The sequence below is a fragment of the Pomacea canaliculata genome, linkage group LG1, assembly GCF_003073045.1.
Source record: "Pomacea canaliculata isolate SZHN2017 linkage group LG1, ASM307304v1, whole genome shotgun sequence".
NCBI classification, from domain to species: Eukaryota; Metazoa; Mollusca; class Gastropoda; order Architaenioglossa; family Ampullariidae; genus Pomacea; species Pomacea canaliculata.
In genome coordinates this window covers 24,108,651-24,126,128 of record NC_037590.1, presented here as the reverse complement: position 1 = coordinate 24,126,128, position 17,478 = coordinate 24,108,651, and the positions used below count along the sequence as shown (strand labels likewise).

Here is a 17,478-nt window from a genome sequence, read left to right as displayed (position 1 = left end):
GGAGTATAGAAGATGCTGTTTTATATGTCCTAAATAGAATTAACGCGCATCTGGAGTGCATTAAATTCGTCTTTTTTTACTTCTCTATACACAATATATCATTTAATTGCTTAATTTGTTCAAAAACTAATTTGGATGAATGTAATTGATACCAGAACCTCCGTGGATCTTGACTATCTGACCAACATACATCGGTTTATAAGAATTTCTAGTGATATTATTTCTGATACTCTGTACACCCACTTGGTACACCAATACTCTCTCATTGTTTGCCCTGTACACAGAGTGTAGACACAGGAACGATAGTTACAGGACTGATTTCCAACGATGATGAATCCTGCTACACACAGGAGGTGGAACATTTTGTTACATGGTGTGTCAATTATCAATTTATTTAGAGTTAAACGTCAAGAAAGCAAAAGAAATGATTGCAGATTTCAGGAAAGAGAAGGCTGATTTCGATGACATATACTCATTAAAAGTACGTAAGGTCTTAACAAGAGTAGACAGTTACAAATATTTAGGAATATAACTATCGACGATAAACTCGCATGGAAAGCTCGTGTAAGACGTGTTGATAGCGTTGTCAAGAAAATGCATTATTCGCCTTTACTGTTTGAAAAAAATTATGTGTTTTAACGTGCGCCCTGAACTCTTGCAACTCTATTTTACACTTCTGTAATATGCAGCACCGACGTGACCTTTGGCATATACGTGTGCTAGGGAGGGAGCATAACACAGCAGGATAGGGACAAGCTGAACAGAAACAGTAAAAAAGCAGGAGGGGTGATTGGGAGGGAGCAGAATTACTAAGAGACACTATATATCGCAAAAACTCCGCCTGGAAACCACTCGGGTAACCTGCCGGTCCCAAGCCCGGATGAAGAGGAGGGTTGGGCGTGGGGCTAGCAACCATCCTGTAAAGAATAAAACGCTACAGAGACCGCAAACAATCGTACAACGAGAGCCTCGACGGGAAGATCCCTCATCAAAAGGGCTTATGACACGTGCTGGTGAAAGCCCTAGAGAAGACGTGGAGGAGATCAGTCCACAGAGAGGCGGAGACAGCTGGTATGACATGGTCCCAACTGGAAAAGGACGTCTAGAAGCGGGTCCGATGGTGGGGTGCTGTTGCGGCCCTATGCTCCACTGGGGGCGAATAGGAACAAGAAGAAACTATATCGCAAACTTAAATTCTGTATAACTGACTACTCTTATCTACTTTGACAAAAATTTGACAACAGACGCATAGACAGAAGTGGTAGGTTTTAGAGTTCCCGGCGAACTTCTTGATCCGAGCCCGAACCGAACAATATCTGCACACTTTTATTCATAATACAACCAAATCATGGCTTTGACAAGTCTTTGAGTGAAGGTTCTCACGCAGAAATGATTAAAGAGAACGGTCACTGTATAGGCTTTGATTAACCTAACATTTATTTGCCTACCCTTCTCTTGATTTTCGCACTTCATTTTGGTTTAGTCAAGATAGGTATTGGATCAAGACTAGTTAACTGGGCTCGCACCAGTCTAAAACAAAGAACTGAGCGGTGTGAAGGTTTTCATTAATACATATGAAGCAAATATATTTCTCACGTTTAAAATATTTTAGTTGAGATATTGCTCACAGTTAAACGTCATCATAGTTTCCATATATTCTCGTGTCATTAGAAAACGGTAATTGGTTGTTGTGACCGTTCGTGTTTTGACGGGAAAGTGCTCCAACCGAGAGTACGTGATTTAGGAGGAGGAAACCAGAGTACCTGTAGAAAACCCCCGACATCAAGCCCTCCGAACAGGTGTCACAGAGAAGTGTTCCTGGACGAGATCTGAGCCCAGAGCCTCTCACTGCAGCGGTGACAAGCAAGTCTTTCTTTTACCAACTTACTACTGGATTACAAAATTTGTGTTAACAGCATATATAACTATATAGGTTGTCCCAAAGCATACAAATTAACTTTAATTAGAATTACAAGCAACTGTTGGCTCTTTTCTGTGGGAGAGTGCTGTTCTATATGTAAATGTTTTATTTAATGCTTTTTTTGTGTGAAATAATTGGGAACCTACTGCTTTGCTATATAAAATGTCCGCCACAGACCTTCAGTAAATGAAGGTCCGTGATGTCTGCTTACGGTGATTCACGTGACTCCATCGTTTGGGGTCATTCAAGGTGCACATCAGCAGACTGTTCCCAAAACAAAAACAGCCAACAGGAGAACTCATTTACTTCATGCCAAATGCACAACATAACATGCAGTTTCTAGTGCAGTTGAGATATGTTTCCAATAAACAATTATTATTTCAGTATTTACACAAAGATATCTACAGTAAGCAAACCTTCTTATACATTCACTCAGCCCAAAGCAGTACAAGTCAAGAAACTAATTAAAATTATATTTTATTAGATTTACATGTATCTGAAACTAATGTAAGTGGAATGAATATAATCATTCTGGTCTCAATATTTACAGGAATGATCCATGTTAAATAAAAAATAAACTGTTGTCTTTGTACAAGTGCATAGCCCAAGTGATAAAGTTAGACTGTCAGTAGCAACAAGGAATCCACAGTGATGCTTCTCCCTGTGAGTTTGCTTACTGAACAGTCAGCTTGAATGTAATGCTACCTATTATTAAGCTTTACAAATAACCTTTGCTGAAACTACACGACGATTTTATACAAACAGGTGGTAACAATTTAAACAAATATTTTTAGTATACTTGGTGGAATTTAGTGTGCTTAAAAATAAGAGTAACAAGAAAAACATTTTTAAGGCCACCCTGGATGTAGTTATAGCAAAGGCTGCTGTCGACTTGAAATAGATCTGATCTAAACATTGTCAAAGACTTTAATGGAGTCAAAGATTCTTAATAAACTATGCAGTTCTTTGTATCTGAGTTGAAGATATGCAGTTTATATTACTAGTCCAATTAATAAATAAAGAATTAATACTAAACATCAGCATTTGCAAACCATGAAGCCAGCCTGCAAGGATCAGAATATAAACCTCAACACCAAGTACTTTAGAAGATCAAATTCATGGTCTCCACAAGTCCTAAACAAAACAGTAAAAGAGAGAAAGAGAGAGAGTGCGTGAATGCATGTGTGTGTATTTTTAACTATTATTTTCGGCATTTAACAAAAACAATCGCTCTTATAATCCTTTTCATAACATACTTTTTTTACTCCAAAAAAGTGTAAAATGTGGAATGTAAAAGGCAGTTAAAAATTAACACATTACAAAAATGTCATTAAATATTTGAAGGTATTTTGTCAAGAGTATTTCATGTCAAGAGAATATTTTTTTCATTTATATATATACTGTAGGTTTAAACAGTAACAGCCTTATTTTAAAGTCTCATGTTATCTATATAGGCAATCATAGAGATTTGCTTAGATCACTGTGACTTAAATGGGATACTTCAAAAGCAGGAAAAAGTATTTTAAAAATGTTGCTATTCTTAAAAAATTAGAGATGTTTCTATTGTTTCTAAAAAGAATAGGTTTGTTGCAAATTCAACCAGGTTGTAATTTGAGAAATGGTAACCATGATGTCTACTTTCAGAGAAAGAACTATTACCAGCTTAACATCACCTCTCCATTCCCAGTTTACCACTTCCACAACCATGTACAGAAGAATAGACACCCAAATACGTTCCAATTCCACTTCCACTACTATGTAAAGTAGCATAGAAATCCATGTATTCACACAAACACACAGGCAGGAGGGAGGGGTAAGTGAGTGTCAGTGAACTAAATATATCACATTTTAACTTAAAGATTTTTCAAGTCCTTTTTGTTTTTCAAATCAGAACTCTTTTAACTCAATTCTAGATATGTCTGTATAAAAAGATCTCAGTGAGCTGCACTAGCACTTCAAAGCATTGCTGAGTGCACAGTTGAAACTATCATGAGCACTTCCACAAGCAAATAGCCATGTTGCCACCAAAGAACATGTACAGAAGATTCTTGACCTCATGTGTGATCTCAAAACCATAGCCCTCTCCTACTACTACATGCCAGGAAGCTCCAAATTTCTTGTCCATTGTGTCCTTTATCATTTTGGCAGCATTCTGTCAAAATATGAACATTAAAAATCATTTTTATGGGCTTATTTTCCTATATGTTAAAATACTGAGCACAAATAAATGAAAAGTTGCAAATATTTTTCTGTACACGTAAGTTTTGCAGATATTTCAAGGTTAGACTCAAGTACCTGCTTCAGGCATTTTTTGGTTCTTTAAATCTATTCTTACCTCATTGTTGTTGACAAATTTTTCACATGCTGTGACACACAACTCCATGGCCTCAGTTCTCATTTCATCATTCATATCAGAGTGCTGCAATGATTAAAAATTAAACAATATTTACACACAAACATATATATAGATGCTGTGCAGTACAAACTCATGCATGTATGATAAAACCTTTAGGCCTGAAATAAAAAAAATATTCCTATATTATTAAAAGACTGGCAATGTACTACTTATGCAATAATTTGTTCAGACACTGAAATAGTGTCTGCATTAGACACATTTCTAATAATGCAGCAAGAAATATGGCATCAAGGCAAATTATAGCATCTCGTAAGCTTTTTAAAGTATCAGTATGACAACCAAATATATTTATTATATAAAAGAAATGGAGGCCATGAGATAAAATATAACAACATTAACCTCCAGGTCACCAACTCTTTCACTTCTCTAAAGATTGTGAATCATAATTTGATCTGAAAAACTATGTGAACTCGTCAAAGTTAAAGCCATGACAAAAAATTTTTTTAATGCAGAAAATTCTAATCATTCGGTTGTTTGAATAAGACACAGATCAAAGAAATACTCCGCGTCGGAACAATTTATTCCATTCTTTTGTTTTAGTTATGGTCTCATAATGTCCAAGGGAAGTCACAAGAATAAGAACAATGCCCACACCAACTTAACGGCAACACCGAGAAGTTATGTAATCTTTGGTAATTGTAATGGACAAAACTTGCATATGAACCTCATCAGAGATGTCCAAAAATAAAAGGCTTACACCTGCATTCCTTAATTCTTTTGAGTTGTAGGCCTGAAGTTGAAATTGATAGACCTCTTTTCCACATAAGAACTGACAATGGCAAAAACTTGGCATTTACAATCACTGCTATTTGTACAGAGCTAGCTAAGACAATCAAACATCTGTCGACAGGAAAGTTTTTCAAGCAGACTTCAGATATTTATTGTAACCAAACATTTTTGGTGACCTGTGAAATATTAATTTTTACTGGCATGATCATCAAACATTGATAAAAAAAACAAAAATCCTGACAGTCTGGATCACATCACTAGTTAACACTTAACTAGCTCTCAAAGAGACTATACATGCCTAATAAAACAATATAAAAAATTTGTGAAGCATATTTCTCCATGTGAACACAAGCTCAATGGACTGCACATGAAAAACAGCATATGAACTAACAGTTCACCATACAGAAACATGAGCATCGGCAAACATGTAACACCATAATCGGATGAAGAATTGAGGAATAGGTAGAAATATACTCCTGATTATGCAAGAATTAAAAAAAAAAAAAAAAAAAAAAGATTCTGAGGCCAGATCTGAAGGCTTCAAAAGTAGACACAGACCAAAGAGAAACAGGGAGAGAATTCCAAACAATTAGGACAGAAGGAAATAAAGCATCTGTTAAATTTCTCGCATGCCACAGTAAGTATATCTGAAATTGTAAGTGCTCATCAATTAGAATAATACAGGAGGTCCTCGGGTTACGTCAGTCCCGAGTTACAATATTTCGTGGTTACGACACATCTCCCATTTACTGTATAAAGGCTTGTTTCAACTTAAGTGGTTTTGCATCGTAAACGTCATAACGCGAACTTCGTGTTTGGTGTGTGCGGTGGAAGAATACAAGGTTACGCGGCTCGGGACTGGGGAGGACCTCTTCTGCAGCTTCCTCCTCCCATTAAGCCAGTATGTTATTTACATACAGTGTGTACGTATGTTCCGACTTACAGCGAAAATCAGTTTAGGACGCGACTTAGGAACGGAACAATGTTGTAAGTCGAGGACCTCCTGTATATTGTACATATAACAATTATATATATATACACCCACATCAAGCCATTATTTTTGTAAGGCTCTTGTTTACATTAACCCATCGCTTTATCAATAATGAAGGTTGGCTAACGAATGGGCTCCATAAAAACGTACAGCACTGTCGTGTGGCCTATTAACGGGCAAAATTATTGCATAACCGAACTGAATGGGGCTATATGTGGTTTGCTAGGATAGCTACAATGGATAATAGAACCTTCTACATAGCCATAATGACCACTGCAATTTTCAATTCAACTATAATGTGGCAAAAAGCTAAAATATCCTTAATCTTCTTATAAGGGGACAAAATTATGGTAAAAATTTGGAATATTTTGGTCAGCAACAAAGGTTTAACAGATAAAAGCTAAACCAGCACCTTTACTGAGGAAAGTGTTTCAGGCTGGAAACTTAATACATGTATATTACATTACATAATGCAGTCACGTTTTAATTTACTGATACACTCAATCACAGAATTCAGAATGTTATGTCATGTGCAATTACAATTAAAGCAATTCACCGCAATCCTCAATTTATTAACTAAAAAAATAAACAACTGTAAAGTACAAAATGTTAAAATATATATTTTCCATATAGAAGCAATGCATAAAATAGTTGTTAACATCAATAAGATGAACTGGAGATTCCGCAGGAACTGATTTAAGACGTCGATCACTAGGTTGGATTGCTAACCCCTTAATAACAATATTATTCATTAATTTTATCGCACTGGCAAATTCGAATAAAAAGATTCAAAAAGACCCACAGAAATGCTATTCAAAATAATGGGACAAAGTAAAATTACTTGAAAATAAAATAGCAAAAGACAAAAAGAAATGACGCACGCATGGCTACAAACATCACTTTGCACAGTAGTCAGTCGTCGCATGGCGAATCTTGCTGTAGGAAGATGAGTCCTAACGAAATTTAATAGTTGTTTAAACAAGCTTACCCGTATTAATGGATAAGTGTGCACCCTTTTTGCTTCTGGGGCGTCTTTCTTCTCCTCTTGCCCTTCCATATTTTTAATGGCAAAATGTCTTTAAGTTTCTGATAAACAATGTCACCTAACCTCAAATCAAAAAATGGTTACTATGTGCTCATGCGCATGCTCAAATTATGTTCAAATTTCTAGTTCCGGTGTTTCGTTTTCTCGTTCACGAGTTCTCAGCGAATACTTCAATCGTCTCTGTGAAGTGTGGTTTTCAGTTTCGGCACGAACTTTCAACACTCATATTTAAATATCTCTAAAATCCCTTGCAGTCTGCCCTTCTCTAAATCAAGAATGGCAGTTTAACATAACATTCTTTTGAGTTTTAGTTCTGATACTTGGGTTTTCAAATATTCATATCCCCAAATTGTCATAAACCTATACGGTCGGAACCTGAGTAACGTCGCAAAAGCGGTAGTGATTTGGCAACATGATGGCGTCGAGGCTAGTGTTATTGAGATTCGTCGGTTATGTCTTCGTCTGTTCATTTGTTGCAGTCATTTGGGCTACGCCATAGGTTCCCCCAACAGATATACTTATTTTGATATGATAGCATATTGGTCGAACCATTCGTGTGTTTTCCCGCCCATCACTACATTTCAACGAGATGCTCTTTCGACTGACAGTCTTGTCTTACAACCTTGCATCTCTGGAGAACAGGACGACAGAAGACAAACTGATGATTTTACTGGTCAGTTATGTGACGCGCTGTACATGGTGTCTAAAGCTTTGTGTGTGAATACTGTTTCACAAATGATATCACACCAGACAAAGTTAATCCTTATGTGGAAGATGAACGCTGGGATGTATGTAAAGACGCCCAAACTGCAGGCAAAAAAATTCTGTTTTCATGACAAGAGATCGAGAACTTTGTGAACGGAGTACTGTTTGAGCAGCACAACCCTGGGGCCGGTATGCAGGCTTTTGGTGGCCGGCGTTGTCAGCTACATGCGTTCAAGTAAGGATTTCAGACTAGAAAAAACTAACTTTTAATATTTAAGAAAAGTCCAGACTCCACAGGTTTTTCTCACCTGTTCATGAACACTAATTAATTCATAAATGGTGCTTTAACCATTCTTTTTCATGAAAAAATGTACACTCTATTGAAGAAAGCTTAAAACAATTTGCTATTTTTTTATTCACTGTTTATTGACACTAACAGAAAAAAATGTTTTCTTGATTCATTAGTATTAACATTAAAAATAAGCTTATTAATGTCACTGTGCAGTTGAGGTAAACCCACATGCACACAGACATATAAATATAGCATCAAAATCCTCTCTCTCACCAAGTAATATTAGTAATAGTAATATTCAAAACAATTAATCATGGAGCATAAGAAAACATGAAAGACTCCACAAGTTAATGAAAATACTGACAAAAGGTGTGTGTTTTCAGGAAGTTGTGGTAGGAGAATATATGAAGCATAATCGTACAATGAAGCTAAAAAAAAAATTCCCTAGATATTTACTGTTTTTATTAACTCATATGACAAAGTTCAAGGGCTACTGGCATTACTGTTGTCAGATTTGATTGTTATACTAATGGCAATGGTTCTGAATGTTTTGTAAAGGCTTGTCAGGATTTTCATTGCATAGAAATGTGCATAAGGCACACAGAAATCTGTCACTGTGGTTTGACATTCTATCAAAGATAAGGCTTGCTTGATGAGAGCGATTAAGATTGCCAGCAAGATTATTGGCCTTCCACAAAGAGCACTAAATGACCTATAAGCCAGCGCTGTCAACATTATCACCGACCCCTCTCACCCACTTTATCACCATTTCCAAAAGCTACCCTCTAGCAATAAAAAGAAGCAACTGGTTGCCAAGAAGAGTGCTTTTTTCCCAAGTCCTTTAAACCAACTGCAATATTACTTTTGAGTGGGACTAACAAATGTACTTAGTGTGTTTGTGTGTGTACCTCTGATAATTATTGCTAGGAGGGGGGTTTAAGAGTGTAGTAATTGTATGGGACTGTGGGATGCAACTGCATGTTTAGTTTATTGCTTATGTTAGCAAACAGCAAACAGAAATTTCCATCACTGTTGTAAACAGGAGTAGATGATAAAGATGTTTTGTATTTGGAAAAAAGCTCCAAATCATGAAAGGAAAATTAATCATATATTATATGATTTGGCAATGAAAGTCTGAAAAATGTTATAATGTGTTATTCAGAACCTTGAGTCTCCTAACAAATTAAAAACATTTACGCCAATTTGAGCTCTTTTAGCGGATTGAACTTTTGTATTATTATTAGGTACTGGCACAAAAAATTAAGTGTTTTAAAAGGAGTAATTTTTTATGTTCACGTGAATGTATAAAAAATATAAAAACTATTAGTTTTCAAGATATTGCTGTTTGAAGTTCCTGAGTTGTATCACAACTGTAACTATTTTATTTTGGATGATAAGCTCATATAGAGCAGCTTGAGACTTTAGAAGTGCCTTATGTGAGATATATAACTGGGTTTTCATCAGTTTTCTTGATTTCTTTGTTACAGATGGTGAATGGAAGGCAAATGAAGGTAGAAGTGTGATAGCAATACAAGATAGGACACAGACAGGTACTGAGAAAGGATTATCTAACACAAAAAGGGTTCAGAATCCAAAATCCAGAGAAGACATTTTAACGACGAGAGACCATCTTAATGTAGAACCAGGGGCTAGTAGTGGGGTAAATAAGCCAAGACCCATGACAAGTAAAACACAGGAAGATGCTAGTAATGGAGATAAAGGGCCTATCAGTAGGGTAACTCAGTTAGTACCCATGGAAGGTCAAACAGAGAAAGATGATGGTAATGGAACAGAGCCTGTTGTAGATCAGCCAGAACCCGGAGAAGGTTACAAGCAGAAAGATGCTAGTAATGGCGATAAAGGGCCTATCAGTAGGGTAAATCAGCTAGGATCCACGGAAGGTCAAACAGAGAACGATGATGGTAAAGTAAAAGGGCCTGTTGTAAATCAGCCAGAACCCATGGAAGGTCAACCAGAGAAAGATGATGATAATGGAAAAGGGCCTGTTGTAAATCAGCCAGAACCCGGGGAAGGACAAACAGATAAAGATACTGGTAATAGGGAAGGGTCTATCAGTGGGGTAAATCAGCTAGGATCCAGGACAGATTACACACAAGAATATGGTGATGAGTTAGAACCAGAGGCAAGCAGTAGAGCAACTCAGCCAGTAGAGCAATCAACTGTTGAAGGGATAACTAATGTAAGCAGTTCACAGGGTGGCACTGATAAAGTATTATCAAGAGTTGATGTAGATATGTCACGAACAAACTCCAAGGCAGACAATGCAGAGGAGAGGAATATTGGTGAAGGGGGGTCTGACAAATACCATAGCATAGAGACCAATAAAGAAGCAATAGTAAGAGGAGGCACCGTGAGAGAAGGAACAGATAATCACACAAAAGCAAGTGAACCAAAAAACAAAGATGCAGCAGAAAACAAGGAAGCAGCTACAGGCAGCAGTGTACATCCCCTTGGACCTGTTGAAGACAGTGATTATCCATCATTTGGTATGTTATTGGAATATGACTGATGCTGTTAAATGTAAACAGTATAAAGATTTCCTTACTACTTTATCCTTTGGTCATTTTCACCTTTAAAATTTTGTGGTCTAAGTGACGTGCTATTTAAAAAAGTTTTTGCATATATATATGACTAATGTCACTATGCAGACTAAGTACTGAGAGCATGTAAATATAAGAGTGTGATGCTGCATGCTACACTCTTCCCCTTATATATGGGGTGGTCTGATGGTGCAACGTTTAGCGCAGACCTGGGCAAAGGCCAGCCCGCGGGCCGTATCCAGCCCGCCTCCTGTCTCTGACTGGTCTGGTCCGCCCGCTGGCCCACCCGCCAGTATATATACTATATATACAGTATTGGATAAAACTGAGTTAACTATATTAGACCGGCCCTCTAAAACCATCCCAATTTCTCATGTGGCCCCTTGGGAAAATTAATTGCCCACCCATGGGTTAGCGTCTGTCACCAATACAGTGAAGATTGGCTTTCTGGGGTTCAGCTTTCATCTCAGGAACGCTGTTCTTTCTCTGTATGTGGCATCTGTTTTACAGGGCTGGCTGCCTTGCCATGATATAGCCTTAGTTGCTGGCTCCAGTAAAGCACCAATCTCCCCACTTCCAACCTCCCCTTATGTATCTACAGAGCTGTCAGTCGCAACCCTCAATACCCTCTCTTTTCTTTTTAAGCTCTTCTTCTTTCTTATTTTCTTATGCTCTCATTTTGGATTATGCCATTTCTCCTGGTGAACATGTTTGTGAATCATCATCATCATCAAACCATTAAATATGATAATAATAAAAAAAGTTATATGATGCCATGTCTTAGCCCTATGGACAAGTTTATGATGCTGTATAAGAATGACGTGTGCACACACACACAGACACATACGAACATGTCTATAGAATGCCATATGAGTGGGCTCAAGAGACCGACTGAGCTAGGCCAAATATTCCAATAATGTCAAGCACTTTTTTGCATAGAAATGTGTTGGCTAGTCAAAATGAAGTCTATAGTCACTAACATTAAGAAGGGATCCCCTCAAACTGTTGTGTTCTCCAGCAAATCAGGAAACTCCTTGATGAAAAGTATGTTGGTGAAGTGATTCTTTTTGGTTGGAGGTAGGTGGCACAGGCAAAAGTGTCAAGATGGGATCAGTGAAACATAGTTGACAGCTATGCCAGCTTGAGTGATTTGTGATTGAAGGGAAAGTTATCAGTGAAGGTAATGCATGTTAGCAGCTACTCACATACAGCAAAAGCAATACCCCTGCAGATTGATGTAACACATGGAAAAGAAGTAGCATTGTAATCTGGTGGAGCCAAATCATGATATTTTGCCTCATCACCATCATTATAAAGCCATTTTTCAGTGACACAGAGAACATTGATACCATTATCAAGAAAGTAATCATTTATAGCTGACCGTTTCACATTTGCTTTTGTGACAGCAATAAATTTTGTTAAGTAGCGTTTAATTTTTGGGGTTTCGTCTTCTGGTACACTTCATTCCAGTGTAGAATTGCCTTGTTCAAGAAAATTCAGATATGCTGGAATTATTGTTTATGGTCCAGAGAGCTTGTTGTTTTAATCTTAAATGATAATTATTAGGAGAACTTTATCCTTTCTGAGGGTTTGTGTTATATGATTTCTTGTGTTTCAGATGAAGATGAAGATGAAGATCCTGATAATATTGATAATGAATATGAAGATCATAAATTTGCTGCTGATGATGAGAATGACAATAGAGATTTTGAAATATCATCAGATACAAAAAAAGTAAAACAGCAGGTGAGAGTTCTTTAGCAAAATGCTGCTATTGTTCATCTCTTGCTGTGTGTGTCTGTGTAGGAAGTGCTATTATTTATCTCTTGCTGTATGTGTCTTTGTGGGAAGTGCTATTATTTATCTCTTGCTGTATGTGTCTGTGTAGGAAGTGCTATTATTTATCTCTTGCTGTATGTGTCTAGGTTTTAGGGGGGGATGGATGGCAGCAGAGGAGGAGTTGGGGGGGGGGAAAGAGTGAGGAATTGCAAATGTGCAAAAAAAAAAAAGTTAATTACCAAACAGCCTGACATTCCCAAGGATGGTGTGGTGAAGATTCCCAAACAAATGGATGCATTTGAAGAAGAAGAATCCTCTGGTCACTTCATGGCCTATTTTGTGACTGCAGTGGTGCTGTGTATTGCTGGCTATGTACTCTATCACAACAAACAGAAGGTTAGTGACCCACAAATCTTTAAAGATCATATTCAAAAACTTGAGTAGAGGAAAATTATTTTTTATGTATTCCTCTTTCATGTTTGAGAGACACCTCATTTATTCTTCAACAGCTTAGGTTTCAGCCATTGTTTTTGGAACCTTTTTTGTGTGTGTGTGTGTTCCATTTTGCTATGCATTCACACACTGTCAGCAAGGTAGTTGCAATGAAAAATGTGGTCGTCCTCAGGAAATCTCAGTATCCCCAGAACTTCTCCCTTAGTTCCACTGCCCCTGGCTAGGAAGCATCTTCTTGTAGTTTGTCAAAGCTTAGGCATGTCTGCAGGATGTGCTCTGGGTGTTGGGTATAAAGGTATTGGCTAGTGTGCAACATTCCTAGCTTCTGAAGGTATGCCAAGAGTTGGCATTAGCCATTTTGTAGTCTGAAGATGGTGACCTACTCCTGCCTTCCAAGCCACAGGAGGCCATCAGTATTCAGACTAATTTTCAGTCGTTCCTTCCAGGCAGGGTGGAATCTGCTTTGGACGACAGGTTTTGCCTCAGCATATTAAACTGGTTACTCTACTTGTTTAAAATTGTTGCTCTCCTTGGACAGCCTGTCTATTCCAAGGGGAAGGTATCTGCTGTAAATGTTCTGGAGCTGAGGGTGGTTATCATGCAAAATCCTAAAATTAGCTAGGCCATAGACTTTAAAATATTTTTCCTTTGACTTATTTTGCTTTTGAGCAAATGTTAGTAAACATTGTTGTACTTAATCAAACTTCGCAAAATCAAGCTTTATGCTACACAAAGTTTTTTCTTTGTTTTCTTGTCTTCAGTCTGAGTGAAAGGGGATAAGGAATAAGAAAAGAGATAAAGGTCATGAAAATGGGTTGTAGATTTCAAAGTTGATTTGTTACTGTAAACAAATTTAATATATAATATACCTCAATACACTTGAGTAGTTGCTACAAGGAGAAAATGTTTGCAGAATAATCTCATAATGGACCCAGGTCCTTTTATTTAGTTATTCATTCTCACATGGTGCAGTCTATTCCAACACCAGGCATTCTGTGTACATACACGCAAAATAAGCAGTAACATAAAATTTAAACAACTTCAGAACTATGTAGCAATTCCTCTTTTAGAAAGATTTTCAAGATTTACTTTCTAAGTGTCATTCAAAATGAGAAATCCAGTTGATTTTTTAAATTTTTGGCAGATAATAGCTTTTGTCTTAGAAGGACGACGTGATGCACAGCGTCGACGAACAACTTCAAGTGGAACTGCCAAATACACCAAACTTCAGCCATCTGTGGAAGAAGTGATGCCTTCTCTTGATAAGTCTGCTGCCACCAAGAACTTTATTTACTAATCATTTTTAACTTACATATTTGATTTATTTTTTTTTTACTTACTTTGTAGTATTTTTTTTAACTGCACAATTTCAAAAGAATTAAAGCTTTAAAGCATTTTTTTTTTAGTTGCTTCTGATTGCTGAGTTGAGGGCTAATGTATATGACTGGGGTTAGAAAAACAATTTATTAAACTATTTGTACTTAACATACATAATCATTTCATTACCTTTTGGGAAATTTGACACATAGGTTGGACCAGTATTTTGTATTTGTGCATGGTAAGATACTTAACATTAACTTATACAAAAATGACTTTTGTATAATCTTAAAATAATCACGGCATGTATAAAGATGTAGATATCACAGGGTTGTTCAGAAAAGGAACATGCTATTGTGCTGCACTTATAAAACATATTTAGTTTATGATTTGGGAAAACATTTTTGTGCCTAAACAATTTTTCTTCAACTGATCAGTTAACTATATATTATGGGTGATTACAGTTCATCCTAAGCCATAGTTGCGATAATTTATCTCTTTCAGCAGTATTGTTCATTAACTGTCAGAAATGTATCAGATGAGTGCTTAATGGTGCACATGATCAATGCAATCTATCTGCATGCTGTTACAGTATCTTCAGGGTGTTTGTCATTTTGGTGTTGGAAGTATTTTGCATCTGTACTTAAAGAAGTAATCTAAGATTTTTTGGTCCTATTTTCACCATGAGTATGCAAGCATGCTTTTGACTTGTTTTAGACCATTACACAATTTACTAGCACTTTTTCCTATTGTTTAATGGTTGGGCAGACATAAGATGTATCTGTCAGTTGCTTCCATTGTTTATTGCCTTTTAATGTTTTTTGTTGTTTTTCACTTGCTGCATCAGAAGTTGTGATATCTGATTGCATCTATTAGATTATCAGACTGGTGCAGGACTGTGCAGCGAAATTTTTTTTAATTTGACCCAAATTCCATTTTTTAATTTTTTTTAAAAGGTAGTTTGCATTTTAAGCAAACCATTTCAACAAATAATCATTTGAAGTTCATGTGAGCCTTGTAACAAAACATGACATAGTATCTCCGTTGGCTGATAGGTTGAAGTCTTTCAGGGCTAAGAACTGTGTTGCCAAACTTGCCTTGGTTGCTTGCTTATCAGATCTTGGACTGGGTGGTAAGAACATCTGTATCTTCTTTCCATACATAAAGTGCTTATTAAAGAAGAAAACAACATTTTTAGTGGAGCAAAAGAGAAAAAGCAATGCTATTCAGCCATTGAGTTAACAACCTATAAAAAAAATTAAACATAAAACCTTATGCCATCCTTGACTTTGGAGGATCTTATCAAATCAAAAGACGAGCACGTATATGCAGTCACTCAAAAGCTGGTGCATACACGTGCTCACAAACTCAAAGATGCAAGCACCAAGTCTCCAAATTCGGCTTGAGATTGATACAAAGCTGTTTAAAAAGACATAGGCTTCAGGGTGCTAATCAGGGTGTTTCAAAATCTGATTACCAGTAGTATAGGACAGCTGTTTCTGGTTAATAATAATAATGCTAATTTGTAAAGCACATATTCACACTCCTAAAGATTATGCTCTAATCTCTTAAGAACAAGAACAAAACATGATCAGCATACAAGGGACAGGAAAACAAGTAACATATGAGCTATAAAAGAATAAACAACCTTACTAAACAAAGAATAAAATCAAATACAGAAAAACACAAAGAGGAACCAAATAATAAAAACAAGAGCTGAGAGTAAGATGATATTGCAAAAGGAAGGATGTGAAAAAGGACTAGCATTATGGGAAAGGTAGTTGGAAGTAATGTTTACGAAAGAGGTGTGTTTTTAGTGTACATTTAAAGGATTCAATAGTGGGTAGGTGGTGAATATGGAAAGGGAGAGAGTTCTGTTGTTTGGCTGCACAATAAAATCCTGTGGCCATCTGTTGTTTTGGTGACAGGAAGATTTGCTAGTTCTCATAGCAAGCTTTTTGATTTTACCAATTTTGCAATCCTAAAACTTCGTTTGTATGTTGTCCATGTGAAAAAAAAATTGCACTCCTGAATCCAAAAAACAGAATAAGAACATTGGAGGTGAAAAATTAAATCCCTAAATATTACTCCATTTTGTGCAGGCAATGAGAAAGTGTGTGTGTGTGTGCATGTGTGAGAGAGAGAGTTAAATATGAAACAGGATTCACTTATGCATAGATGCTGGAATAGTTTCTATTCAAAAGGCTACCTGTTTTGTAATAGACCACAGTTTTGACTGTACAATTTTTCTTCTCAGTCATGAATAGTCATTACCATTGCTGTTCTTTTTTATTTCTCTAATACTTTATATTTCTCCTTGTTCCTTTTCCCGTGTGTTCTTCATGAATTATTCTTCAAGTTTAGTTGATTTCTTTTGTGCAAATTGATAATCTTGATTTCAAATCATACTTGAAGAATATTTCTTTTGTGGCTTTTTTTTCACTTTTGAATTGCATTCATTTTCTTGATTTAATGGTTACATGTCAATATAAAAAAATTGTGAAATACTTGGTATGGCTGTGTTTCATGCTATATATTTTGTGTTCTCAGTATTTTGTTTCAAAGTGTATGATTTAACACATGGAGAAGAAAGATTGTATGTACAGTAAGAAAATTGTTATTTTAATGATAGATTTGTTAAAATTATGAACAAGTTTGGAATTGAGTTTAAATGTTGTGGCTCTTTTCAGGTTACTGATATTTTGGAAATTTGTCATGGTTTGGTTTGTGTCCCTCATTAATGCTATTTTTTTCTTGTAGTATTCCTAGAGAGGTAGTATTCCTAGAGAGCTCAATGAGTAAAGATCCTTGCGACCGTGGACACAAAGACCAGTGAGATGATGTAAGGTCTACATCCATGATGTAGTATACAATGGTGTTTGAGTTGAGAAAAGAGAAATAGATCAGAGACATTTTACCTGTTGGATATAGATATATTGCTTAGCAAATTCACTCTTTGAAATGTTTTGAGTTTATGGGGTTAAAAAAATTAAAAGTCCACTGCTTGAGGTTTTGTCCTCATTCCTGCATCCTTTGGAGACCATTTAATCTCAGACCATTTCTTTTGTTTCACATGTGAGCACTGTGGCCAAAGGTATCTGTGAGTTTTTTTGTCATTTTTTAAATACTGTTGGGATTATTTTCAATAAATGTAAACACTGGTACATCTCAGTGTGTGTTTGTGCGCACATGGGTATGAGGACATGTTTGTATAAATACCTTTGCTTATTATTGAATGTGTCTTGAAAGATATTAATAAGAGTAACAAA

The 17,478-nt window shown here is 36.4% G+C and overlaps 2 protein-coding genes across 3 annotated transcripts; one reads left to right on the top strand and one right to left on the bottom strand.

Moving 5' to 3' along the window:
• Positions 1 to 2,209: 2,209 nt before the first annotated feature.
• On the bottom strand, positions 2,210 to 7,336 carry LOC112559638 (dynein light chain 4, axonemal-like). The gene is made up of 3 exons (XM_025230976.1): positions 7,046 to 7,336; positions 4,257 to 4,340; positions 2,210 to 4,073 (listed from the first exon to the last, which is right to left on the bottom strand). Exons 1-3 carry the CDS (start codon positions 7,112 to 7,114, stop codon positions 3,909 to 3,911), a joined length of 318 nt encoding a protein of 105 aa, XP_025086761.1. The 5' UTR covers positions 7,115 to 7,336; the 3' UTR covers positions 2,210 to 3,908.
• Positions 7,337 to 7,493: 157 nt separating this feature from the next.
• LOC112559621 (trans-Golgi network integral membrane protein 1-like) lies at positions 7,494 to 15,840 on the top strand. Of its 2 annotated transcripts, none has more exons than XM_025230966.1 (5): positions 7,494 to 8,042; positions 9,587 to 10,606; positions 12,279 to 12,406; positions 12,701 to 12,835; positions 14,037 to 15,840. In XM_025230966.1, the coding sequence occupies exons 1-5, from the start codon at positions 8,033 to 8,035 to the stop codon at positions 14,187 to 14,189; spliced, it is 1,446 nt and encodes a 481-aa protein (XP_025086751.1). In that variant the 5' UTR covers positions 7,494 to 8,032; the 3' UTR covers positions 14,190 to 15,840. The 2 variants fall into 2 exon arrangements, with proteins under 2 accessions (XP_025086751.1, XP_025086745.1); XM_025230960.1 differs by having other exon boundaries at positions 7,495 to 8,042; positions 12,686 to 12,835.
• The last annotated feature ends 1,638 nt before the right edge of the window (positions 15,841 to 17,478 follow it).